Genomic DNA, 27961 nt, shown 5'->3' with positions numbered 1-27961 from the left:
AAGTACCACACCCTCTGTTATATTCCTCATCTGTCTTCTCTCATAATTTATTTAATTATTGATAATTACAGGGCAACACTGAGTTCATTGGCTTAGACCTGGAATCCCCTCCGATCACTTAGATGGCCTAAAAGTACATTTTTAAGGGCTTTAAGTATCCCCTATTCCGGAAAAGACCAACTAAAATCCATTTTAATACCTGTGGCGCAACACTACAGCACTTTGCAGCCTAATCTTTTATTTACTGGATAAACGGCCATAATAACAGTTCATTTTGGTGGACTGAATGTATGTTTAGGAAATGCGACCCCACGCGCCAGTATAGGTTCTGGACATAGGAGACAGTAAAAACTGCTTGGGATAGTGGCTGTCATATATGACGAGGTAACACCTCGCTCTACCCTACTCCCTTCGCCAAGTTTTACCAGTGCTGTAATACTGGAAGTTTTTTGCGGTCAACAAAAGCAGCCAGCTGGTTATTGGAAGCCTTTTACTTACATATTGCCTTTCCAAACATTTTACATAGAAATTTGATTGTTTAAAGCGAACGCACATCAATAACCCCCTTCCATTTTACAAGCATTGTAAAAAAAAACACGCACACAAAAAACAAATAATTTTTCTCTTTATGTGTTTTTGTGTGTGTGTGTGTGTGTGTTTTTTTTACAATGCTTGTAAAATGGAAGGGGGCTATTGGTGTATGTTTCCTTTAAACAATCAAATTTCTATGTGAAATGTTTGGGACTTTTAGGGGGTGTTTCCCCCTATTTTCTAAAATAAGGCAAATTTTCTCGGGCTCGTAACTTTTGATGGGTAAGACTAAACTTGATGAAACCCACATATTTAAAATCAGCACTAAAATGCGATTTTTTTATATAGCTATTGGTATCAAAATTACGTTTTTAGAGTTTTGGTTACTATTAAGCCGAATGTCTCCTTACTACAGTTCGTTACCACGAACTGTTTGATACATATATATATATATATATATATATATATATATATATATATATATATATATATATATATATATATATATATATATATATATATATATATATATATATATATATATATATATATATATATAGATGAATGCATGAAGGTTAAAGTGTGAAAGCTCCCTGATTATTGTGGGAACGATAGTTTTTAACGGAAACCTTGTTTTTTATGCCAAAATATTATGATAGGAATTTGAACATAATTACAAATGAATGGGTGTTTGCTTCCCTCTGATTTAGGAGATTTGGTTTTATTCTTGATATCAAATACATCTAAATGAGCCCTTTGTCAAAACCTTGTTATGCAAAAGTTTAATCTTAGTGAAAAGAGTGGGGTCCGAATAGGGAAATAATACCCTTCACACATAGGATGATAAAAAAAAAATGATATTGAAACAAATATAGGCTACATTAAAAAAAAGGATAAATTTTTCTCGATAGATAAAGAGATAAATAATCGTCTATTTATTTATTTATGTATGTAATCTTTCTCGAAAACGGCTCCATATTTTTTTGGGAAAATTGGCATCCTGGTATATTTTGGTCTAAAAAAAGAATTTAAATAGGTTAGAAGTTTGAGAAAATTCTCTAAAAGCCTTAACTTTGGAAAAAAATATTTATGTGAGTGACTTCATTTTCATATAAATCAGTATTACAATGACGTTGTCACACTTGTCACACTTATGTGGAAAAATTGAAGATTTTCATATGTGGAGAAGTACATTAAATTTCTTAAAGAGCAAAAAATTGGTCATTGCAAAAATATTCTGAATGCCATTTTTATATACATCAGCATTTCAATGACGTTTTTACACTTGTCAAACTTATGTGGAAAAACTGAAGATTTTCATGTATGGAGAAGTCTATATTAAGTTGCTTAAAGAGCAAAAAACTGGCAATTGCTAAAATATTTAAACGACTCATGAGTACACATTTCGATACATCTGAGCATTAAACAAATTTCAGAAAACATTTGGCCGATTTCAGTGCGCAACGGTAAAATTCTTTCTTTTCCAGACGGTGGCAATTCAATAGTTTTTTTTTTACCAAGTATTTTGGAAAAATGGTACAGCAAAAGTTATTATGTGGGATTAGTTCTGATTTGAAAAGAGAGACAGCCCTGTGCTTTACATTAGATTTTCATTTCGTTGTTTTTATGTGTAAATAGTGTTAGAAATTGTGAATTGACATTTAAATTTTTTTTTTCTGAATTTCACCCGCAAGACGATCCTTGCATAAGTATAATAAAAATCTGTAAATCTTGAAATTGGGGTCGCATGTCACCCTAGCTAATTTGATATTAGTTAAATCCCTAAGACTTGCATCTTTTCTTCGAATTTGTTCCCTAAGATGAATATTTCAGGGTGATTTAGGTATTCACTTATTTTCTGCTGCGTTCAAGCCGGTAAGTTGATGTATGTAGTTAGTCAGTGCAAGTCCTTGGTGATAAATATGTTTAAACGCCTATAATAGAGGAGTAGGCAGGCGTATATTTTTAAGATTGACTTCGGATGTTTTTAGATTTTTGGCATATTCGATGTATTTTTGAACACCCCTCCTCGTGGATATTCATACTATGATTGTAGAGGGCACCTGTGTGTGTATGTATAATATTTTTGCTTACGAAGGCTAATATTGGTTTTGACACTCAAACAAATTATTTATGTTTCGCACTCCGGTATAGTTACATCAGAGACTCTCTGCATATCTGCTATTTTTAGGGTGAGAGCTAACAATGTTAATTATATATTTAAGGATATTTTTGTTTTAATCTTAACAAGAAATAAGTCTTACCTTGATCTTTATTACAAGAAACCATAGAACAGCAGTCATCAAAAGGATCAGGAGCAATAGTACATCCCATTTCAATAGTGTCAGGCAACGGTGCACATCTTGGCTGAAAAGACGAAAAACGAATCACATATATTTCGTACGGTAAAAATTAATTTAAAATCTAATTAATCAATAATGCCATTTGAGAAACAACCTATTTATTCTGTTAGTATTATAATTTTAGCAAGACATCTACGATTACTTGATCAATTGTAATTTGCCGAGGAGACAAGGTGTCTTCATACTGTTTCCAGCTCCGCAAAAGGAAACTGCGATCTTCATTTTACGTCTTTTGAGGTAATCCCAAAGATTTGAACTTAAATAAATCAAAAGCAATTTAAATATTATTAAATAGTAATATACATGAGAGACAATTCTCCCATTACTAAGTAAACACTAGTTTGGTAAGTCTGATCCTGTAACATTAAAATACCATAAAGAACTATAACCATGGTCAACGACGCCAACAATGTGAAACTTGTAATTGTTTCTTCCTCTTCTCTGTTTCGCTTTATTAATACTAATCCAATTCAATAGCATCGTCTCATTTATTTCTACGACTTGATGACTTTTTTTCGCCAAAAAAGTTGATGAAATTGCAGTGTTAGCAGGCTAGCTTTAAATATACTAAATGCATCATAAACACAAAAAGAAATTGATAGTGTTCAAATTGGTTGAAATTGTTGAGCTACTGTTATTTAAAATTATGTATAATACTTCTGGTGAGCCCCAAACAAGAGTAATCACCAAAAGATGACTTTTGTTTTGCTACAGTTTTTTAGATAAACTTATAATTTTGTCTGGCTGAAGTTTGCTTTAAAAAGAGCTTTCAGTTGTCAGGTTTGGGGGGTTTCAATTCAAAAAGTGCAATAAACTGTGTACTTCGTCCCTAGGTGATTTTTGAAGCATTTCAAAAGCTCCCACCCGAGATTCTTACAAAACATTGAACCCTAATCTACCACCAAGGCTTTAGAAAAGCTCATACCTCCAGGAACAACTATATAGTCACGAATTCACACTCCTACGGACGCAAGTTGAGCTTCTCGTAAGGGATTTGGGTGATTAGTATACATCTGGGTTACATCTATTTCTCTTAGATAAAGCAGATATAAATAATTCCCACTTCTTTCCGTTATCTCATGTATTAAAAATTTATTATTTTAGACTTCTTGAACACTTCTTAAAAGTATATTTCTGATGTCATGCTTGAACACAGAAAGGGCTTGAATTACTTTCCCCCAAATTCGACCAAAGAATCACCCCTCTCTCTCGTGACAATTGAAAAATTGTGCCCCAGTAAATGTTTATTACTATTTTTTGACCCACTACATTCCAGGAAAGATTACTCATATCCCCAAAAGTCCCTCGCATCATGCGTGCCCTCGTTTTTGGACCAGTCCCATATTTCGGCAAATTTGGGGCTAATTGCAGATGTTTGGCCCAGAACCCATACGTTAGTCGAATCTTTCCCTGCATATAGGAGTAGGGCGTGCAGATCAGTTGTGTTGGCCTAAACAACGCTTTCCGTCGTGATGAGTTGTTAACTATAGTACTAATTGGCGGTGTTAAATACTGCTACATTAGCCTATTCTCACGTTCAAATAAAGCTAGGTTGAAATACAACGCGTAGTTTTTTTGGAGCTCAGGGGGTTTTCTGCTAAAACGAGTCGTTAGTAACAGCAGTATTTACTCGCAGTATTTATTTATATTCCAATCATATTAGTTATTCTAACTTATTTTGCTCCTTATTGGACTTCCAATCAAAATAAGTAAAATCAAAGTAATAGAAACTAATAGCTGGATTCACACTAACGAGAGTAACAAAGGCAATTTCTTGAAAAACACTTTTTTTTCAATATGTAATAATTTAATCAATAGCAAGTCTGCTTAACTCACAATTAACTAGAGCAAAGTTCGTACTAGTGAAAAGAAATTTTAAAAAAATTGGTAACTATTTTATTCCCGCATTCATTTCCTAAAAACAAAGCTGAGGAATAAGAGCACGATTAATTTTGATGTCTATAAATATTTACAGTAATCATTTATTTTATGCAGACTAATAGTACCTTTCGAAACACGCATTATCATGCAGCATTACTACGTCTGAAACTGGAAAGCTCAACATATAATTTTTAGACAATTTTAAAGTCAATTGTCTATCTTAGAATTTTCACTCGTAAGCTTTTGGCTCTACTTGGGCCAACACTTTTGCTTTGCTTTGAAAAGATACCTCTTTTCTGTTGGACTATCTTTTCACTACTTAAATAGGACACCAGAACTTCTAGTATCTGTTCGAATGAGTCCTCTACCGCTATTCTAGGACTGTTGGTTCGATACAATTACCCCTGGGGAAAAGACAGTAAATAAACACCCATTCGCAATAATCCTTCTAGGAAAAAATACAAATTTCTAAAAAAAAAATGCAGTAGGGTTCTCTGATATAATGAATTTGCTCATGTAATTTTTGTCAAGATCACTTGTCCTTATGGGTTTTATTTACCTTTTTTTCGAAAATCAAGCATATTTTTTAGGCTCACAACTTTTGGGGGTAGCTTTAAACTTTATGAATTTTACATAAATAGAATAACCGTAATAGGTAGATTCTTTTTATTTATATATTATTGCCAAAACTCACTTTTTAGAGTTTCAGGTACTACAGGCACGAGTCCCTCCCTACCTAGAGTTCATTGTCACGAGCTGTTTGGCTATAGACAGCATAGTGTTTTCGTAAGCTCTTTGACTTTATATCTTTCTTAAGGTTTCTTTTTAGGTGTTTGGAGCAGTTGACACAGGAACAAACAGGTTTTTTCTGAATATATCTGGGTATATCTAAACTGGTTAATTCTACCCTCGACTCCATTATTCCTTACAGATGTTTGGCGGCTGAATGCCTGCTTGTTTATTTAAATGCGTCTTCTGTATTATCTGTTACCTATTTAGGTAGTTCATCCACGGCACTTTTATGCCTCTTCAGGACCAGAGTAGATAAATACTGTCACAGCCACAAGCTTTAGAGCCTCTTCTTTGACACCCTGGGTGGCTTTGGAGGAACAGAAGGATCTAAGGCAAAGTTTAAGGTGGAAATATACGGTCATAGTATGAGCGATAATGATAAAAATACTGTTTGTCATCCAGACTTGATTTCCATGCTTATAGAGTTGATACACGTACTGCTACCTTTTTCGTTCATTTTTTTAAAATTCTTTTGCTTCTTAGAAGCTATTTGTGTCTATTTATTTATCTATTTTTCTTGTATATGTTTATTTCATTGGAGTCTATTTAATCTACTAAATTAATTAGTCTATTCAGTCTATTTAGTTTTGTGTTATATAGTTTTGTTTTATTTGTATTTTTTCTTCTCCTTTTTGCTCTTTATTCTGAGAGTAAGTGATTATTTTTTTCCTCTGAGTAAGTAGGTCGTTTGTCTTCCCCCTACTTTACAGGCCAATGAGCTTTTGGGGGAATAGTAAAATGTAATATTGTATGTGTATTTCATGATGAATAAATTTTATCTCATCTTGCTTTTCTTCTATTTTTACACTCTAGTGCTTTTTGCTGCTATCAAGTTTATACCAATCACTTTTTTCATTTCATATTGCCTTACACAACTACCACTCCATTTATATTTTTTGGTTTGTTCTCAGACTAGACCCGCTAGATGTGAAAATAAATAAACAAAAAGATTGAAAAAAATTTTCTACAGTGAATAGAATAGGAAAAATACAGACAGTTAAGCAAAGAGCTTTACAAAGCCATCTTTAGTGCAAAAGAAAAACAATTGAAAATAATGTATCTGAACCAGATTTCTATCTTTTCCGAAAAAAAATAATGCAACAGTGGGACAATATTACACATAGTATTTTCAATTCTTCTTTTTTCTATCTGCATTTTCCAGGTTGCTTATTAGGACGGCAACCTAAGTTGTCACTATACACCATAGATTGCAGTTTTTTATGGGTAAATGGATTTATCTTTATAGGCTCAAGAGAGCAAAGCTACCCTTTTTTGCTACTTACTACTGGCAAAATGTTTTCATAGGTTTTGGGTTTCCATGGGAAATGACTCCCGCCGTTTACCAGTGCCATTTAACCAAACACTTGGAAAACTACAGGCTTTATGACTATCTTAGCTCTATGACTATCTTAGTTCTACTGCCCTAGGAATGACGCATGGACATGGACGGATAATAGATGGACACATCCATTAACAAATCAACTAACATCATTTTCATACAATTCTAATAAGGGGGGATTAATGCCATAATTGTCTCTGACTCAATTGGACTATCTGTCTTGGCTTTTTCTACAATTAGCCATGACTTGATACCCGTAACTATTCCATTTTAATTCAATATTTTGTTTTGAACAAGGATAAAGCAAAAAGGTTTTTTTTCATAGCTTCACGGATTCTGTCAATCGCTTCAACAGGGCCTATAAGCTACGTTTTGAACCGTGAAAAACTCCGACAGTGCCTCATGAAGTGAGATACCTTCATGTTTTTTTTTCCTTTTTTTACACCCTTTAACATCAGTAGCTTTGCACTCCCATGGATAAATGGATTAATGATTACATTCAGGTTGTAATTATTTTTTAAAAGGGAATAGAATAAAAGTGATCTATTCCATGGTTGGTTAGTATTAAATTAGCAAAGGGTTGGCATGTCCACTGAGCGAGGTAGCAGGATGGTAAATTTATGAAATAATTATCATCATTATACCTAGATAAAAGCTTTGAACACTTTGCGACTTAGGAAATGAATGACAGGTGTTTCAAAGACATTTAAATTTTGTTTCCATCTGGTACCCTATTTCCTCCAAGAAAATTGTCCACACGAGAATTGTTCAAATGAAGAGTAGACAATTAGCAGTGGCGTCAATTGGAGGAGGGGTCTCCCTAGATTTTATGAAATACCTTTTCTTTTTCTTTTTTTTAACGACGAAATAGGCTAAAGGTATTTTTCTACCGTTAAGAAAAATTTGAAACAATAGAAAGATAAGTCTTGGAACTTAAATTGGGATACTAGCAGCCATCGTAGTAAAAAGTCGTCAACTATTGCTCTGAGACGTGGGCACTTTGACAGATAAAGGAAGATACGCTAGATGCGTTCCAGAGTTGTTGTATTAAGGTTAGTTTTAGGTACCCGTCCGGATTACCTTTTATATAATAAACAACAAAGAGAGATAAAACTCCGCAAAAAAAAACCTCAAACGAGACTGCGGCCAGTAGAGAGGGAAGACTAAAATAATGCGGATATTTCGCCTGTATCCAAACTAAGCGTCCTCAGCACAAGACAAAAAGAAAAAACACTAAACTAAAATCAAACAAAACCACCACCAATAATAATAAATACAATTATCGCTACTGATCACGTAGAGAAAAGAAGCTATTAGAGTTACTTCAATGAGAACATCAAAGCAACTGAGGAAAAATTATGAAAATTGAAACTTAGTTAACTATTCTGTTGCAAAATAATCCTCTTGTAAGCTAATATTGAAGCAACTCTTTTTGGTCTAGTAGGTAATCTTGTCCCCTGGTAATTGTGTAAAATTTTAATTCCCTTGTTGACTATTGGTTCATTTTTTCAAAAGACAATCATAAATTGGGTCAATATTTAAATTCCCTGTGTCTCTATTTATTGAAAGATTAGCAAGTATATGTTTTTTTTTTAATTTCTATAGCCTCCCTCGCCCACTGAGAAAACTTCTATCATTAGAGCAGTAGTCTCATCTAATTGTATAAAATGCTCGGGATGAAAAGAAAGTTTCAGGAGGCTTTCTTAATTGTAGGGTTTTTTCTATTGAGTTGCGATGCTCAATAAATCTTTCAGTAGATTGTTGGTGTGTTCTACCAATATAAAACTTTCCACAAGAACAAGGAATTTTATACACCCCACTAACTAAATCTCCCCGGGTTAAATGCTTCCCAGAATTAAGAAAACTACCAAATGGTCTTACTGATTGTTACTGCTATTTCTAATGATAGAGGTTTTTCTCAGTGGGCGAGGGAGGCTATAGAAATTAAAAACATATATTGGCTAATCTTTCAATAAATAGAGACATAGGGAATTTAAATATTGACCCAATTTATGATTGTCTTTTGAAAAATGAACTAATAGTCAATAAGGGAATTAAAATTTTACACAATTACCAGGGGACAAGATTGCCTACTAGACCAAAAAGAGTTGCTTCAATATTAGCTTACAAGAGGATTATTTTGCAACAGAATAGTTAACAAAGTTTCAATTTTCATAATTTTTCCTCAGTTGCTTTGATGTTCTCATTGAAGTAACTCTAATAGCTTCTTTTCTCTACGTGGATCAGTAGCGACAATTGTATTTATTATTATTGGTGGTGGTTTTATTTGATTTTAGTTTAGTGTTTTTTTCTTTTTATCTTGTACTGGGGACGCCTAGTTTGGATACAGGCGAAATATCCGCATTATTTTAGTCTTTCCTCTCTACTGGCCGCAGTCTCGTTTGAGGTTCTTTTTTGTGGATTTTTATCTCTCTTTGTTGTTTATTGTCATTTTTGGCCAGTTCGGCTCAAGAACTTTCAACCTTTTATAAGAAAAAAGTTGTACAAAAAATGCGGCCCAGTCTCAATTTTTAGGGCAGTAGTGAGAAAGGGTACCCATATTTTAAGGATAATGGAATATAGGTGGCCAAAAAATATACTTTTGGGCAAGACATCCCCGAATACGATGTGAAGAAGTCAAAGTAAAGAGCTAAGGGACGTAAAAGCTTGATGTGAGGGATTGAAGATGGAAGATTTCAACAGAGTTGAAATAAAGATGAGGGTGCAATGAGACGTGTTGAATTCAGATAGCTCTTTGCAGCAATGAGTTGTTGGTAGTAGCAGTAACTGTTGAAATCGAAGCACAATGTTTATTTTTCAAAAGGAAGGGCTTCAATAAAAATTTTACTTGCCCGAACTCCTGCAACAAAATGAAAATATAGCTCCTTCAAATAAGGATACTTAATGGTAAAATAAAAACTGGGCTACCAGAAATGTAGTGTTTGGCAAGAAGTAGCCAAATCAACAAAATTTTCTTTTTCTCGAACCAATTTAGAGTAAAAAAAGAGGAAGAATTAGAAAATGGTTTCAGTATTAAATGAAGAATATTAATCTACCATTATACCTAGTCTTAGATCCACGAGCCAAGCCCAATTATCATATATTGATAAAGTTTATTTTTTGCATTATCAAACTTTAAAATTTTACTTCTCTTAACTTCGGCATGTATTCTTAATTTTTTTTTTTCTGTCTCATGTTTAAAATTTGAGACAAATTCCCCGGTTTTCTTAACCCTCTGGCCAAAAGAGAATGAAGTCTGAATACGGTAAAAACCTAGGAACTAAACGGATAGTTATGCAGATTTAATAGATTCAAAAATATGTTGTTTTTTTTTTCAAGGGTAAGAAGATCCGAAAACCTTCATTAGCTAAAATTGGCCTACAGTTGTAGTCAGGGGGCTTCTGGGTAATTTCTCGTCTTTTTGTTGGTCAGCCTCCAAATACATCTATCTTAGCGTTTTTTTTAAGGACTGAGTTTGGACTAAAAATTCAGAAGTTATTCAATAAAACTACTGAGAAACTGATTACTTTTTATATATATTTTATATATTTATATATTTTTTATATATTTATATATATTTATATATTTATATATTTTATATATTTATATATATATATATATATATATATATATATATATATATATATATATATATATATATATATATATATATATATATATATATATATATATATATATATATATATATATATATATATATATATATATATATATATATATATATATATATATATATATATATATATATATATATATATATATATATATATAATATATAATATAATATTTTATAATATGTATTATATTATATAATAATATAATATATATATCTATATATATATATAATATCTATACATATATATAATATATATATATATATATATATATATATATATATATATATATATATATATATATATATATATATATATATATATATAATATGTATAGACTAACCATATAGGCCATATAGACAAATATAATATATAGATTAACAAAAACATACAGATTAAGTCAATACAGACTCAAGTAATCTCTCAGTAATTTCTCTCCAAACAATTTTGGCTCCTTTATCGAATTCTACTACGTCAAGCCTCAGCCAGGCGCTCACGATTAGGTGACTCAGAAAGTAATGCTTAAATTTAATACAGATACAATATTTTGCACCACCTACATTTTGTAGTTAAAAAAGTCCTATGAAACGAAATTCATTTTACATTAATTTTAGCAGCAAACCTTCATTTAAAAGAGGTTTATTATGAAGAGTCATTGTGTGGGACTTGGAGCTTTGGAGTTTCTGGGATGCCGGGTAAAGTGTTTCCATCTGTTCCCACAAGTTAGTTACAAGTCCCATCTACTTATAAGTAAGTAGAAATCCGGTTAGAAAATGTTAAAATTTTGTCCCAATGCGTGTTTTTGCTTACCTTACAAAGAATTTCAGAGTTTTGATCACACTCACAAGTATATTCACATCCATCAAAGAAATTTTCACCGCGGGCATAAGTCTCGTTCTTGAATGTGCAGGCACCTTCTCCTTCAGCATTGTCAATTTTCATTACAACTGAAATAAGAATTCAAAAATGCTTATTTAACTAGAGATTTTCTTTCGTAACATTCTTATGTACAAATTTCATGTTTTGTTCATTCTTCCAAACTAAATCAACTAAGAGAATTTTATGTTTAGAAAGTTTAGTGAAATTCAACTTGATTCAGCTGCATTTGTTGGGGAAATATTTCTGCAAAAATTGGTTTTCAACAAAATAAAATTATTCTTTATTAGAACTGAACACACTTTATTAAACCTTATTAGGGCTATGTCTTGAGGTAAAAGACAGACTAAAGCAAAAGAAAAATTGCCAAATTTAAGAAAAATACCGGCAAACACTAAAAACAGGACGAATGGTTTAGTTCAATATCCATTTATTCGTATTGAATACAAAAAGAAGAAACAACACCAAAAGTCCAAGCAAAATTGACTGAATTGATTCGTGTCACAAAAAAAAAAAAAAAAAAAAAAAAAAAAAAAAAAAAAAAAAAAAAAAAAATGTTTCAATCGTAAAAGAACATAGAAGTAGAGAGAACTTTGACGAGGCATTAACTTGGGATGAAAACATGGTTTCACAGCCTCCATGGTTAAATCTATTGTACAGTGTTCCACTTCAGGAGCTCTAGCTCCCCCTTCCAATTAAAATATGGATTTTTCAATATTCTTTCGTGTGAATTTTTATTTTAGGGATTTTGGGCTATAGTATTTTAATTATCGGTTGCTGATGCAAATTTTCTGAGGTTTTGAAAATCCTCTATAAGAGAAAACAGTTCCAGTCGAAAATCTTTATAGCGTATTAGTCTATGTTCAATAACAGTGATGCTCATAGCCAAGGTCGTTTTCACAACTATTTTGTTAGTGTTTTTTTTTTATTCTTTGGGGGTAGGCAAGCTAACAGAGGCTTGGGGTGCTGACAGCCCTCTAATTCCTTTTGACTCATAAAAAGGGCACTAAAACCTTTGATTTCCAATTGAACTAGCCCCCTTCGAGGGTCTACGACAACTTTTTCCATGCGAAGTGGCCTGAGAAAAATAAACAAAAAAAATTAATACCTTGAAGCCTTGTCATATGCAGCCCTATTGCGCTGCCTATGATTTCTGTTCGTTTTGGGTCTTATTTGTTCGTTGATAGTGATTTTTGTTCGTTTTAAGTTTAAATTGTAATATGACTTTATTACTCCTTGTCTTTGATTTAATATAGCTCTTCAATTTTCTTTGAAAAAGGTTGTTTTGATTCGTTCTAGTAAAGTAAACCAGATTTACACAGCGTTTTTAGCTTTCCCTTTCAATCACGCAAGGGTCGTAGATGGTTACCCTTACTTTAACATTCTACAAATCAATCAAGAATACAGTTCATAGTAATCAGAGAGGAGGTGGGATTCTTTGAACAGGAATTTGAAGCCAGATGTGTTCTTTGGTCAGTTTCTTAAAAGGAAAAAGTCAACTAGCAATTGAGTCAAATTATGGTTTCATCCTAAACATCTGTGACGATCATCATGTAATATATTAATTAATTTTACTTATTTTAGTGAATAATTGTCAAGTAATGGTAGGTTAGCTAGGAGGATGGTTATACGATATCATATTCTGCAAAAAAAAAAAAAAAATCAATGTTATGATTCCATTGTCTTTCTTTTATTTATTATTTCTCATATGGGACAAAGATAGAGACAATTTTCCCAAAATCAAATTAAAATGACAGTGAAAACTGAAAAAATGAGTCATGCATTACCATAAAGGCAAAGATATACTAAAGAAAACTAACCTGTTTCTCTGAATACTTGAATTATGAAGTTTCATCTTAATTTTGAAAAGATTTTTGAGGAAACTAAATTTCAGCTGTAGGGGCAAACTGAGCCCTGGAGGGGGGAATTTGGGTCTGAGGGGGAAAGTTACCCCCCTCCACCTTTGCCTGATATCAAATCATAATCCTGCTACCCCTAGATTTTTACCCTCCCCCTATATTTTAAAAATATCTTTTTTGAGTGTTTTCATTGAGGAACTGCTTTTTTGGCATTTTCAATAAAAAACAAAACAAAAATCCCCACCCCATAAAGGAAATTACATTTTGTCCCTCGGTATGATTTCGTGGATCGGTGTCCATCCATGATAATTTATGGTTCAACATCGTTTTAAGATGACTGCACGTGGAACACACAATCAAAATTTAGCGTGCCTTCAACGACTCAAATCTCTTTGCGACTTCCAACTAGTTTGTCTGCTTTTCCATTTTGTAGAAACAAAACTGGTTTTCAATTGATTACACCATATCTCAGAGCGACGTTTAAGGGGTTCCACACTGTCTTTCACTAGATAAATTGACTTTGTGCTTCTGTTTCTGTCACTATTCTTCGAAATTTTATCGAGTTTGCTTATCAAACTTTTAATATATGCAGCTCTAGTCCTCCCTCCATGTCTTACTTGTGAACAGACTAGGTCCTAATCCCTTGGCTATAATTTTAATTTTGGTAAGATTTCGAAAACTACCCTTAAGGAATTTTCAAATGATTGGATGGAGTTCAGGAATGACTTGCAGAATAAAAGCAAAATTTCGAGTTACCCCAAGTCCTAAGGCAAAGCAATGCTTATAAGCAATCAATTTCAGAAATCGATCAAAACCTGTAAAATTAACATTTCAGATCAAGCCATTAACATGCATGAAATATATAAAGAATCATAGAAGCAAAATAACTAGCTTTTCTGAAAATAATGCCGTAATGCCAGCTCTTCATATTAGGACAGGAATAGACTCTAGATACTGTTCCCGTAGTTACGCCATTTAGTTAAACAGTTTTGTAAAATATAATAGATGTTTTTCAAGTAAAAAAGCTTATTTCTTATGGTCCCTAAATAACCCAAGGCTATTCTGGGAACATGAAGACAAGGTCAAGAAAAAGTAGAAATAACCAACAGCCAAATATAGACTACACATATAAAATCAGATGAAATTAAATTTTTGGCCACTATATTTTCATTTTCCCTGGACAACCTTTAAACTAATATTAAGGTGATATAGTTCCCATGACAACAGGTATACTCATTTTTCGAGGTTTGAGACAGACAAAAAAAGTTAAAGGGCAAACAAAGGACGGTTTACAAATTATTGTTCAAGTTCACAAAAATACGGTAGTGACAATGCTACGACGATAACAAATCTACGAGAATTTTTTTTTGAAATAAGATTTATATTTGATTTTTGAATTAAAATGGAATAGTTGTGTTGAGGTTCTTTCAGGTTCAGCATGCTCGGTTCTTCCATTATAACGGAAAACTTAAGGAAATACAAGACATCACGTTCATTCATTATAACGACGATTACACCACATCGTCACAGCATCGACAACCTGGAATAGGGCTCCTTATCCTCTTATAAATCATACTGAATGTATAAACAACCAGATCAAATAAAAAACATGTTCCTAAGCAAAAGCCATTCCCTTTTTCCTTGTGTATTTTAATAATTGCTGTATTTCTTTGGTGCTTTTATGTCGTTCACACATAGAGGAGACATATGCTTTATAATTTAAAAAACATTTAAACATTTAAAAAACTAATAAAAACTTTATAAAACATTTTCTATATTTAAAATCTTTTGCAAATTTTTCAGTGACAGCAATCATTCATGCATATGAAGTAGAGGAATTAAGGAGAAATTCCCAGGATGGCTCGAAAAAAATGCGTCGATCTTTGGGATTCTCCTCGTGTACCAAAATCTTATTTTTTCATATAATTCAAAAAAATTGTACATCTTGGTGACTTTCTCGTTCCTAAAATCAGTTTCTTCGTATGTGCCTGGTCCAAAGGAGTCCCCCCTCTAGGAATATATATAAAAATGTGGTTTCAAATCTGCATAATTTCACTTTTTTCATCCTCCCTCACGCAGGAAAAATCGTCCCTCCCCACTTGCCTCTCCTAAAAGTAAGTTCAGTGAGTATCTATGACGATAATGAATATCGAGAGCAAAGCTTGAAAATAAAAGATAAAATACCCGCATAAACAGTACTTGATCCAGTGGGTGAAAAAAATTACAAGACAAAACTATGTGTAGGTTACTGATTATCACGTTAGTAACATACCTTCATCTTCAGCTGAATCGTCGGAGCAGAATACCTGAACACAGCAAGTATCCTCTGCAGGTATTTCTTCACAAAACTCGTCATCTTTAAACGTTCCAGTTCGATAAAATGGTAGTGCACATCGTGGAAAGCAGGAGAGACGACCTGCTTCATCGCAAGTGCAATTAGACTCACAACCTTTTGAGAATCGTGTGTTCGTTGGATGTGAGATACCACTATCGTAGCAGCCCGCTAAAACGTGAATATTTCATTAAATGCGAAAGTACAGATATATGCGTATTTTAAATAGACTAACATCAGACAAACACCGAATAACGCTAGAGTTTTCATAGACGGAATATACGATCAATTGAGATGGCGGTGTCTGTGATAAGAGCTTGTGCCAGGAAAATATACATTGCTGAAAAATACTATGCCATTTTTTCAACAAAGAGCAAATGACACTTTACCGCTATACAAGGGGTGGAATGGGAATTGGCCCCTTTTTTTAAAGGTCTGCTTTGAAATATAAAAACCTTTGTAAGATAAGTTTCTAAGGGCCTGCTGGTACATGAGGGCGCATTTTGTCCTTAAAACGCATTATCTAGTCCGTATATACTGAACGGTTTTTAGCGGACGAGAACATTTATTAAAATAACAGAATTTGCACGGATTGGGGAAAAGGGAGAAAACATTTTAAAAGACAGGCGCAATTTTAATGAAAATTGCAGTGTTATATTTAACAAGTATGAGAATCCTTAGGCTTATTTTTCTAGGCCTTATCTGCGAAAATACAGATTATTTTCTCTTAGAAGAATGGCCATGGATACATGCTTTGGGTAGCCCGCTCAAGAAATTGGAGATTAATTTAATAAAAATTGACCTTTATCATATATTGGATCCACTCCCCCAGGGTCGTATCCAGACTTTTTTCGGGGTGGGGGACAAAAAACTTTTAAAAACATCAAAAATTTGTTTACATTATATTTTTGTTACATTTTTGTGAGTCAGACAAACATTTTAGAGAGGAGGAATGCAAATCTCCCTCCTGGATACAGCCTTGCCCCTAGCGTATAACCTTAGAGATTTGCTTTTTTAGGGGTGATCAGAATGGCCAAATGGTCATACAAATTAAGATAATACTAATCGAAGTACGATTTTTCAACTCTAGTTCCCTTTTTAAGCATCCAAAATGATCGCGGCTCAACAAACCACGCGAAAGTTCTTTATGCCGCAGAGCAGCAATTTTGGAAAAATGCAGAAAAAAAAATAATTTGACCAAATTATTGCGGTGGCTCTTCCGTTTAGAGTGTCGAGTTGACCAATAGACACGGACAGAAATCAACTAAAGACAACTACTTCAAGCAAACGAAAATTATCCTCAATTTGGATGGGTCTGTTTCTTCGTGGTTGAGTTCGATTTTCAACAAAACTTGTTAAAAGCAACAAACAGGACATCGTTCTATCAGCTGACTCTTTCCAAAATGAGATTGAAATACATATTCTCTCAAGAATCTATGAAGATAAGTGTAAACGAGGGGCACGAAACAGATTCAGCTTTTCATAAGATAGATACCCAACTGGTCCAAGTTATAAGTGCATAAATGAAAAAAGTCGGCGATTTGAGCAAAAAGAGTTAAATGGTCAAGTTATATAAAGCCCAATCCATTTTATGCCCCTTTTTTTTACTATTATTCAGATTTCCAAGAAAGATATTATTTTCAACGTTTTAGTTCATTTTGGAAGCGTTTCTTTTTAATTTTATGTTTAGTATTTTCAGCTTTTTGCTCTTGTATTATTGCACTGTCCCCGGAAGTTCATACAATTTGCAAGTAATTAGACATTCGGAAATGGTAAAAAAAAAAGGCACACAAATTTGACAAATTTAGGACCCAAAAATACAGAATCGGTGAGTTGAGGAAAACGAGTTAAAAAACAAAAACAGATTTATAAAATCAAATAGTTGAATCTATGTAAAAAGTAATGATTTTATATGTCAATTGCAGCAAATTGAGTACTAGCAATTTCAATATTCATTAATATCATTGATTCCTTTCAAACTTTTTTATGTGGGCCCAGTTGTTCTTCTTGTATTAATGCAAAAACGACCCTAGCACTACACTACCTTTCCTCTAAGACGTTATCTGAGAAAAACGATTGTCATTTCATACGATATTCTTTCGTTGATGTATGTGACCCTGTGCCTCCCCCTTCGAGCTCCGACTAACCCATTTCTTTACATAAACTATCTGGAAGGAAATGAATACGAATTTGTCATTTCCTTTTTTGGATGGTACTTCAAATCACTGCTGAGATAATTGAAACTAAAAAATGTCCTTGTCACTTAAGCCAGATTAATGCAATCGTATCCTTTATTTGGGTTTTTCAATATTCATATCTTTTAAATGTCGACCCGGAAGACGCTACCCGGATTTACTTTTGGCGGAAAATTTACGGAAATACAAGACATCACGTTTATTCCTTATGGCTTTTTACGACGCAAATAAGATCTATTAAGTATTCACTTATGAGTCATAAAAGAAGGGCTTCACATTTCTATGACAGGTAAACATAGCCTTATCGCTCTAGTCCTCACTCTTTCAGCAACGTTTTGTTTTCAATCCCCAATCCCTGGTAAAAACGACAAATGTCTTCTTTCTTATTGCGATAAGCATGGCCGTACCCAGGATTCTCGTTCGGGAAAGGGGGTTACAAAAGAATTCTTCTCGCGGACTTAGTCTAACGTTCAACAGTGGAGACCTTCAGTCCGTCCCTTGCGAACAAGGACACGTCCAAAAGGGATACTTTCTTTTTTTCCTTTTTTTTTACAATATCACATTAGTAAACCAAGCATTTAAGTATTTATGTACATAATATATCTACACAGCCGACCAAGAGTTTTTGTCAAGTAAACTAAGTACCTACCAAACGAAATCCAGACGTCGATTTTTTTTTCCAAGCAAAAACGTCTATGACTTTCGTGGAAGACATCAATGTCTCTATGGATGGCGAGAAGGGATAAACCACTCGGCTTTTCTATTCCTGCTGAATTTCTTAGCCAAGTTTTAAACCTTCTAAGTGCAGAGAGGCTTCTTTCCGGAATTGCAGTACTGACAGGCAACGTTACAAGGACAGTTAATAGAACAAAAATATTTGGAAAAAATGTGGAGTCACATTCCTGAACAGAAGATACTGCACACGAAAGCCTTTCCGTAATAACAACTTTTCACATTTGCTGCACCAAAGCTCAACCTCTTGCTTCAAGCAGTCTCGCTCGAGAAGAATATCGGCATATGACTCAAGCAAAGACTCCAACTTCACGGTTTTGGGTCAACCGATACAATCCTCGAAGGGACAAGGATGCTGAGATGAAACAACAAATTCAGGTGGAGTTCAAAGAGTCGTTTCAGCTCCGATATGAAGTGGTCTAGAAAAGAAGTAAACAATGGGATTCTATAGTGAGTGGGAAGACCAGGATCGTCAAAATGAGATTTCCTTACTTTTCTTTTTCTTGGGTGAGTCATCTCAAGCCCTAAGGTTGTCGCAAAGATTGAGCTTCGTCGAAAAGAGCAGCGGAGGTAGCGACAGAATCTTGGTACATTTCATTGTTCTAGAAAGAACAGTTTTTACGTGTCTACAAGCGGCAGGCAAGTCGCAATAGTCTTGCACAAGGGCAGCGTAAGGCAGAAAAGTTCCTTTACGACATGGAGCCACATAAGGAACTGTGACTGGTCCATGACGTCTAGCATCTGCGACGCTTTCGCAGACTTTCTACGTTGATGTTCTCCTCAAGAGCTTCAAGATCACACAGAATTGACTGGTAGAGCTCAAGAAAACGCATAACTGAATCATGGCGCTCGACCCGGTAGGTTCTGTTTTCACGAATCCGGCAAGAGCTCTTTGACCTTTTCTTTCGGATTTTGAGTGGTATCGCAAATTTGCGATAGGGCTACAAAGAAATGCTTAAAAGCTGGAAGAGAGCAGACAAATCAAATGCCAAAGTAGAAACTATGTGCGCTACATTGGACGTAAAGCCCCTTTGGATGCTGTTTGCGTATGTAACGTATGACCCTGACTGCAATAGATTAGTGTTTATCAAGGTTACTATTTGCAAAAATTTGTTTATATATATTTCGTTACTTTTGTACGATTCGGACGAAAATTTCAGGGGGGGGGGCAAACTAGGTAACCCCTTCCCCCTGGGTACGGCCTTAACGAGAAGAGTCTTGATCAGGGGTTTTGCCATATTGGAAGAAAAACTTCAAAATATTGCAAAATCCGGACTACAATATTTCAGAGCTCAAAATATTAAACTGTCAGAAAATAAAACAATAAATAATATATACAACATAAACTAATGAGCTAAAATTATTGAACACTAGATTTCGCTTGTCTCAGGGACTTTCCGCTTTAAATTTCAATCTGCTTTAAGTTCTTAGGCGTTTTTTCGGGGAGAAACAATATCTGTTTCAATTTCTCTTGGGAGTTGGAGTCAACTCGGTCCTTGGATTTAACAACAAATTAATTTGTTTCTTATATTAGGCTCCTCTTTGGTCAAGGACTTATGGCTGCAAGATACAAAAAAGGTCTCTTGGCCATTAGTGAGCCCTCAACACCCTCCCTCTCCAAACAAAATATGTGGTCCCATGGTCTGGGCAGTGATCCTTGTAAGTTCCCAGCTAATCGAAAAAATAACATTTTCTGGTGCTAGTTTTTCAGGTTCCGTGCCTCCAACCTAGATCTCACTTTTTCCGGGGCTCCAAGCCCCTCTTACGGCTATAAGGTTCAGACTGATCAGGGCCAACAAAACTTATGCCCATTTCCCGACCACCGTGCTCCCTTAGTAAAAAAAAAAAGAAAAAAAAAATCCAACGAATATTCAAAATCAAACAGTTCGTGGTAACGAAGTGTAGGTAAGGAGCAACCCGGCTTAATAGTAACCAAAACTCTAAAAACGGAATTTTGATACCAATAGATACATCAAAAGAATCGAATTTGTATGCTGATTTTAAATATATAAGTTTCATCAAGCTTAGTCCTACCCACCAACAGTTACGAGCCCAACAATGTTTGCCTTATTTTCGAAAAAAGAGGGAAAAAAGATCATTGGCTCACCGTATTACAACTAAAAGTATTACCGATCATTTTTCTGATCCTATTTTCTGGGGAACAGAATTTACGCTTCAATTCGTCTAGTACATTGGGATCCTCGTGGTCCAGGGATCTAAGGACAAAGTTTCAAGCCTATCGAAAAAAATTAGTTCTTCTTGAGGCTCCCTTTTTGGGAAAGGTCTATGCTCCCTAACTAAAATCATTTTTGTACATTGTGGTTCCCTTGGTCCAGAGACATACAGTTTCAAGTTTCAACCCACTCATGAACAGTCTAGTTACCCTTTTCAGCTCTTTGTATTTTATAATCTGTGTTCGGGTCCCCTTTGTTCAAAAAAAAACTTTTGTTTTGCCTTTTTCAAGATTTGATTTGGGGGCCCATACCCACTAAAGTTTTTCCCACAATAGGCTCTTCATGCCTGAAGGATTTGCTGCTATAAGTTTCAAACTGATCAGGGTCACAGAGTATTTCCACAAACTTCCTGTCCTACTACCACCCTCCCGTCTCAATAAAATATGCATTCCTCTTGGCCCCGGAAAATATCCTTGAAAGTTTCAAGCGATTAAAACATCCCAAATCAAACGTGAGCCCCTTTTTCCACTAGAAAGTCTATTTAAAAACAATTGGCAATTTGTCCTTTCCCTAAGGTTTAAGGGGGAAGTCGTGTTACCTCTAAAGGCATTGTATCTTTCGTCAACTTTATATAAAATGGCTATCTCAAAATTTTAATCCGATGTCATGGGGTGTTGTAGGAGAGGACGGTTAGCAGGGCGATGGAGAGGGATAGTTGCCACCCAACTATTTTCAACCCTTAAAAAGGCAAAAAGACTTTCAAGGAACTTGTGTCTTCAAGCCACCACACTCAGGTTCTGTCGTGAAGCAAAGTTTGGTTAAGAATCAGTTTTTCAGACGGTGGGGCGAAATTCACTCATTTTGTGATCTGTGTTGATAGGAAATAGTGTCTTACCATGGATGTTAAAATGAAAACTTGGAATTTGTCAAGAACTGAAGAAACGTAATTAGAATTTTCCAGGATAAGGGTGTCTTGCCCAAGACAAAACAGTGTGTTAATGGACACAGCATGACTTTTACAGGACCGAGGTACATCCCGCCATCATTTAAAATCATACCTAGCAGAGTACATGCGACGGGTCGCAACAACTGCAGAAGGCAGAGCTCATTTCAACGAAATTCTAAGTGACATTTCTGCGTTCTGGGCGCGTATTTCTAAGTTGTAGTTTTCACAATATTGTTGATAAGGTATTATATTTTCATCATATTTGTTTTATTTCATTAGCATTAACCAAACTTCACTTTTCGACATAACTTTAGTGTGGTAGCTATAGGACACAAGTACTACTTTCAATTTCTTGTCAAATGAGCCCTTCCCAAGCTTTTAGCACTATCCCTTCGATATAAAGTGGCCGGGGGAAAATGCAGGAGAGGAACATGGCTCTTTTACTTAGGCAGCGCTCGAGCGCTACCTTTGGTTTGTATTTTTATGCGTTTCTTCAAATAGGCCCCGCTCCCCTTTCCCCAAACAAAGGAGTTCTAGCATACATACTTGACTCCCAAAACAACTACAATGAGACACTCGGCTTAAAGTTAATGATTATTATTATATAGCTGCAAGTGATGGAATAACATTCAAAATTGTAGACGAAAATGGGTGTTAATAAAAGTTTTTGAAAATTAAAGTACTTCTACTAAGAACAGTTAAGTTATTTTTTAAAGGCTCAAATTCAGGAACTTTGTTTAATATTGTCAACGATCAATTGGAGCATGTCTAAAATTGAACTACTAACTGCAATCTGATTTAACACGATTCGCAACTTGAAAATACGTAACTAACCAATTATGTGTTGAATTCAACCAGTCTGATGATACTGACACACAGATTAAATGAAACAAACCTGAATTGTTAAATACAATTTGAATCGTTTTCAACATAAACTGTATAGTTTATTTTCATTTAATGGAAGATGTGATGCAGCAGCACATGTCTTCAAAGATACTCTTACAGATATTTTTTTTTCGGAGAGGGGGAGAGGGGTAAAATAATTATAACAGCAAAAACAAAAAGCAGGCGAGCTATATGAAGATTGTAGAGTTCATTCAACCGTCGGTAAATTCTTGAGTCTCCAAACTTTGTTGGCTAAAAGGCCTAACAAACAGATTATCGGCAAGGATCATGGGCAGGAATCTTGAGTTGAGATACTTAATGACAAATTTATTTTCATTGTTTTGGCAGGCCAAATTCAGACTTTTGTAGCCAGAACTACACAAAAGAGATCATAATTTAAAGGTTATTTTGCAGAGAGGATTTGCATCAATTGTGTGAGGAGAACGTTTGGGCCAAATTATTGCCCCGAAAGGTAAACTTTTTTTTTACAAACATTCTGTTGTCGTATTAATCAAGTTTTGGAAATCAAACTGGTCGTTTTTATGAATATGTAAAAAAAGAATTAATTAAAAGCTATTCTAGGGCTTTTAATGACTATAACATCTTCTTAATAAGAATAATAATAATAAATGTAAAAAAAAAACAGTACTGTAATCTGAATCTGATGTATCAACATCATAATCATCTCAACTTGAAAAACTATTTTTCACGCAGATAAAAAAAAAAGAAGAAAGAGAACAACTGGAATATTTCGAAATAAATCAGAAAGTAATTCGGAAAAAATAATTGTTTGTGACTCATTCTGATGCCAAAAACAATAAATTAAACTCTTACCTTCTGTCCTTATAGTTATTTCTTCTGACAAAGTTACGAATTTTTTTGTCAATGTGTCCATAAAACCTAGCCTTAAATCATAGTCTGTCGATGGTTTAAGATTGTCAAGAATAATTGTATTTCCATTCAAAACATCTGACATCATCCATGTTTTGTTTTCTCGTTCTTTAAACTCAAGTATATAGCTTCGGCCATCAGGTACTTGGTGATCCCACACTAAAGTCACTGAGCTCATTGAACGGTCAGTGGCCATGAGGTGGATAGGCATATCTGATTTTGAAAAGATAATATTTACCATTTTGGCTATTAACTTTAACTAACTATAGATAAAATATAACATCAGCAAAGATTGTGAACTAAATGTTGGAAAGAAACAGTAAAGCAGAATGATTTTATTTCTTTTTTTAAGTGAATGAAACACATAATAATATACAAGAACACCAAATTCGAAAAAACAAAATTGATTGATAGCAATATAATGGTTTATAGAACCAAAAATAGTGTAGAAATATACTCAATTAAGCTAGGAAAGTAAAACAGAAGGTGAAGTAAAGGAATGGAGGGATATAATGAATAGAAAATATACGCATACACAAACCAAATTTTTAGCCAGTCATTTACATTCTTTGATCCTACACAGGAAACAAAAAACTCATTTCCAAATGGCGCCCAATCAAAAGTGATATATGGGGCGATGCATGCTTGAATATGATCTCATAATTTTACCACGAAGAGGAGCATAATAGAAAACTTTTCCATGGGATTGCATAGTTCTAATGACATCACGCTATTCGAACCTAAGACAATTTTAGAAAACTTCCAACGGACCCCCACGTCTCTGTTGCACAATAGAAAAAAGGCTACCCAAAATGTATGAAAATAAAAAAAAAAATTATATATTGAATAACAGGTTTAAAGGAAAACTACGACTGATAATAATGATAAACTATCAATGATAAACTATGAGTGATAGTCATATAAAATAGCTCAAGTGAAGTTCGCAAGATTTGCATTTAAACTGTGCTCAATATTCAGCGAAAACTAAGCATAATTAAACAATAGTACGCAAGCAAACTATCTGTAGGCTAGAAACATGATCACAAAGAGAATGGAATTAGCACAAGCAAAATTCGCATGATTTTGGCGTAAATAATCATCAAATTCAGTGAGATACCACTTTTTTATCAACAGTTTCTGCTACAAACTGTGGATAATCTAGTAAAGCAGCCCCAATAAATATGAAAATTGCACGCGCGAAAATCACGTGATTCGCATATAACATCTTATTGGATTTGAGGAAAGCCAAGCACAAAACTAGATATTCATGTTCAACAGAATTAAGCGTGGCAGACTTGAATGAAGTCTATCTTCAGGTAACCAGCTGTTTTCTTATTCTGAGTATAGCTAGTTGGTCTGGCTAGTTACGGTGGACATAAACCGTCGAGCCAATAAACGATGCTCTGAAAGTCCTGTTTTGAGGCTTTTGGCCTAACTCCACAAGTAAAGACAGCTCATTACTATGCTTTAGAATGTCTTACATTTTGATTTTATGAAGATTTATCGCGTCAAGAGCTGCAACTAATTTAAAATAATATTGTGGTGGTATGTGATGTCGATTGCTCTCTGCCTTCCAACATTTGATATAAATAAATTAAATATCGGTATCTAAATCGGTTGAATTTGTAGTATATATAAATACTATTTATACTATAGTATACATATCCTATATATATATATATATATATATATATATATATATATATATATATATATATATATATATATATATATATATCTATCTATATATATAAAAATAAGTTGTCTGTCTGTGGATGTGTGGATGTGTCAGGTGACGTCACCTGAAAAAACTGGATCAGGTGACGTCAAAACTGAAAAAACTAAAAAAGGCAAAAACTACAAAAAAAACTAAAAACTAATAAAAAAAATAAAAAAGCTAAAAAACTAAAAAAACTATAAAGGTAAAAACCAATAAAAAACTAAAAAGGCAAAAACTACAAAAAAAAACTAAAAACTAATAAAAAAAGTAAAAAAGCTAAAAAACTAAAAAAACTAAAAAAACTAAAAAAAGGTAAAAAACTAAAAAAAATAAAAAATAAAAAAAAACTAAAAAAAAGGAAAAAACTGAAAAATAAGCTAAAATAAAGGTAAAAACCAATAAAAAACTAAAAAAAAAAGGAAAAAACTAATAAATGACGACACTCAAAGAGAAAAAAAAGGCAAAAACTACAAAAAAAACTAAAAACTAATAAAAAAAATAAAAAAGCTAAAAAACTAAAAAAACTAAAAAAAGGCAAAAACTACAAAAAAAACTGAAAACTAATAAAAAAGCTAAAAAACTAAAAAAACTAAAAAAAAGGCAAAAACTACAAAAAAACTAAAAACTAATAAAAAAAATAAAAAAGCTAAAAAACTAAAAAAACTAAAAAAACTAAAAAAAGGTAAAAAACTAAAAAAACTAAAAACTAAAAAAAAAACTAAAAAAGGTAAAAACTAAAAGAACTAAAAAAGAAAAAAATAAATGACGACACTCAAAGAGAAAGCGACCAGGACAAAAGGAATGTTCGATTAGCAATCAACAAAGCACCGGGACACAGGGAGTATAAATGACGATACAGACCGGGACACCGGGATACAAATGACGACCGGGACCCGGGACACAGGGAATATAAATGACGACCGGGACACAGGGACACAACTACAACGGGGACACCGGGGGAAACAGGGGGATATAAATGACGACCGGGACACCGGGACAGGGAATGGTCGATTAGCAATCACCATCAACAAAGCTCAAGGGCAATCATTAGAATCATGAGGTATAGATCTGAATACAGATTGTTTTCCCATGGACCATTATATGTTGCATGTTCAAGAGTCGGTAAACCTGACAATCTATTTATATGCAAAGACAATGGGACAGCAAAGAATGTTGTATATTCGCAAGTTTTACGTAGTTAAAACCATATATATATATCTATCTATATTCACAGGTGGGACATAGGGACACAACTACAATGGCGCGTAACTATTATGGCGCGTAACGACTTACGCGCGCGGGGGGGCTTGGGGGGGCGCGAAGCGCCCCCACCAACTAGGTGTTGGGGTGGCGCGAAGCGCCACCCCAACAGCTAGTATATATATATATATATATATATATATATATATATATATATATATATATATATATATATATATATATGGAAATATTCTATATACATATATAGAACTGACAAGTATATTCGGAGTTACTAACATCTGAAAATGTCTTTATTGTGGAATTTTTCATAGGAACATCTAGATATACATTTTTTTTTTATATGTTAACTATGTGTTCTGGAAACAAAACTGCTTTGAAATTAAAACAGCACCTCTATACAATACGATATTCATTGTAAAGAAAAGCCACGGGCAACAGGTACCACAAGCCCGTTGGAAGTCTTGCCTGTTTTGTTGGTTATCTGTGGCAACAAACAAAGCAATAATGACTATTAATAAATGAGCATTTCACAAGCAACAGTAAATTGTAAAGAAAAATTTTTATCATTTATCCACATGAGCGAAACTGCTTTACCAAGCTTTCATCCAATCATATTAAAAAAAAAATGTGCTTTGAATAATAATTTAATCACAATTATGCCCTTAAATTCACAATTATGCTGGCATAAATTATGCCAGCATTCAATTATGTCCCCAATTGAATGCTGGTAAATTCATAAACATAAGTTTTCAGTTTCAGACTTTCTTTAATATATACAATTAATGGAAACGCCGTTTTTCTTACACTGTGTTGAAAATAACTTTTCTCATAGTTTGATTGGTTTGTTTGCTTTCAGATTTGTCAAGAAAAGGCCAAAACAAAAACACAGCTTAAAAATACGTAAAAATGGTGTTAATAATGCGCTATCCTTAGAATAGACGGTAATGTGAAATTCCTGCATCGCTCTTTGGTTTTGAGTCATCAGGAGTCGTCAAGAAGTTGACAGGTTTTTGTTTTAAGGAGGCCTTAGACGGTCAATCATTTTGATCAAAAGTTTCCGTCGATCAATTGATTCAAACATGGTTGACCGCCTAGGAGCCCGTTTGACGCTTAAGTCAAGCGTTGACGGTTAATGATAGAAAGTTTGAATGACTCAATCGATTTGACCACAAGCAGTGTGTTAGGTCAGCTTTGGTCAAAATTGGAGGGTTTATTGTGGGTCGATTGAATCAAACGTCAATCGATTGACAGAAACTTTTGATCAAAAGGATTGACCGTCAAGGGTCTCCTTAAAGGAGGCCCTAGACGGTTACATCTACAACGAACTGCCCGTCAGCATTATGCTTGTGGAGAGCAAACTGTCATTCTGACCACAAACTGATTTCTAACATAAAAAAGTGACTTTTATTAACATAACCGATACTATTAAAACTAAAACAAACCTTATCCTGTGAAATAGTTAATCTAGAACAAAAAAGGAAAAAGAAAAGATGTCAAGTTGCGTGCTGAGGGAATGAAAGATTTAAAAGTATATATTTAAAAAGTTTTTATTCTCAAGATGTACTTGGCAACCCTTATATTTGTAATTT

The 27961-nt window shown here is 33.8% G+C and overlaps 1 protein-coding gene across 2 annotated transcripts in view; it reads right to left on the bottom strand.

Annotated features, from left to right (window-relative positions):
* LOC136029404 (uncharacterized) overlaps positions 1-27961 on the bottom strand; it is a 91604-nt gene that overhangs the window by 34516 nt on the left and 29127 nt on the right. For both annotated transcript variants that reach the window (XM_065707768.1, XM_065707769.1), the window contains exons 5-8: positions 23375-23644; positions 15549-15779; positions 11352-11488; positions 2796-2898 (exon numbers count right to left, since the gene is read on the bottom strand). In XM_065707768.1, the coding sequence (XP_065563840.1) occupies positions 2796-2898; positions 11352-11488; positions 15549-15779; positions 23375-23644 (741 nt within the window). The remainder of the gene's footprint in view (positions 1-2795; positions 2899-11351; positions 11489-15548; positions 15780-23374; positions 23645-27961) is intronic.

The sequence above is a fragment of the Artemia franciscana genome, chromosome 7 (assembly GCF_032884065.1).
Source record: "Artemia franciscana chromosome 7, ASM3288406v1, whole genome shotgun sequence".
Taxonomy (NCBI): Eukaryota; Metazoa; Arthropoda; class Branchiopoda; order Anostraca; family Artemiidae; genus Artemia; species Artemia franciscana.
The sequence above is the reverse complement of the archived record's forward strand: the minus strand, read 5'-3'. Positions and strand labels throughout refer to the sequence as shown.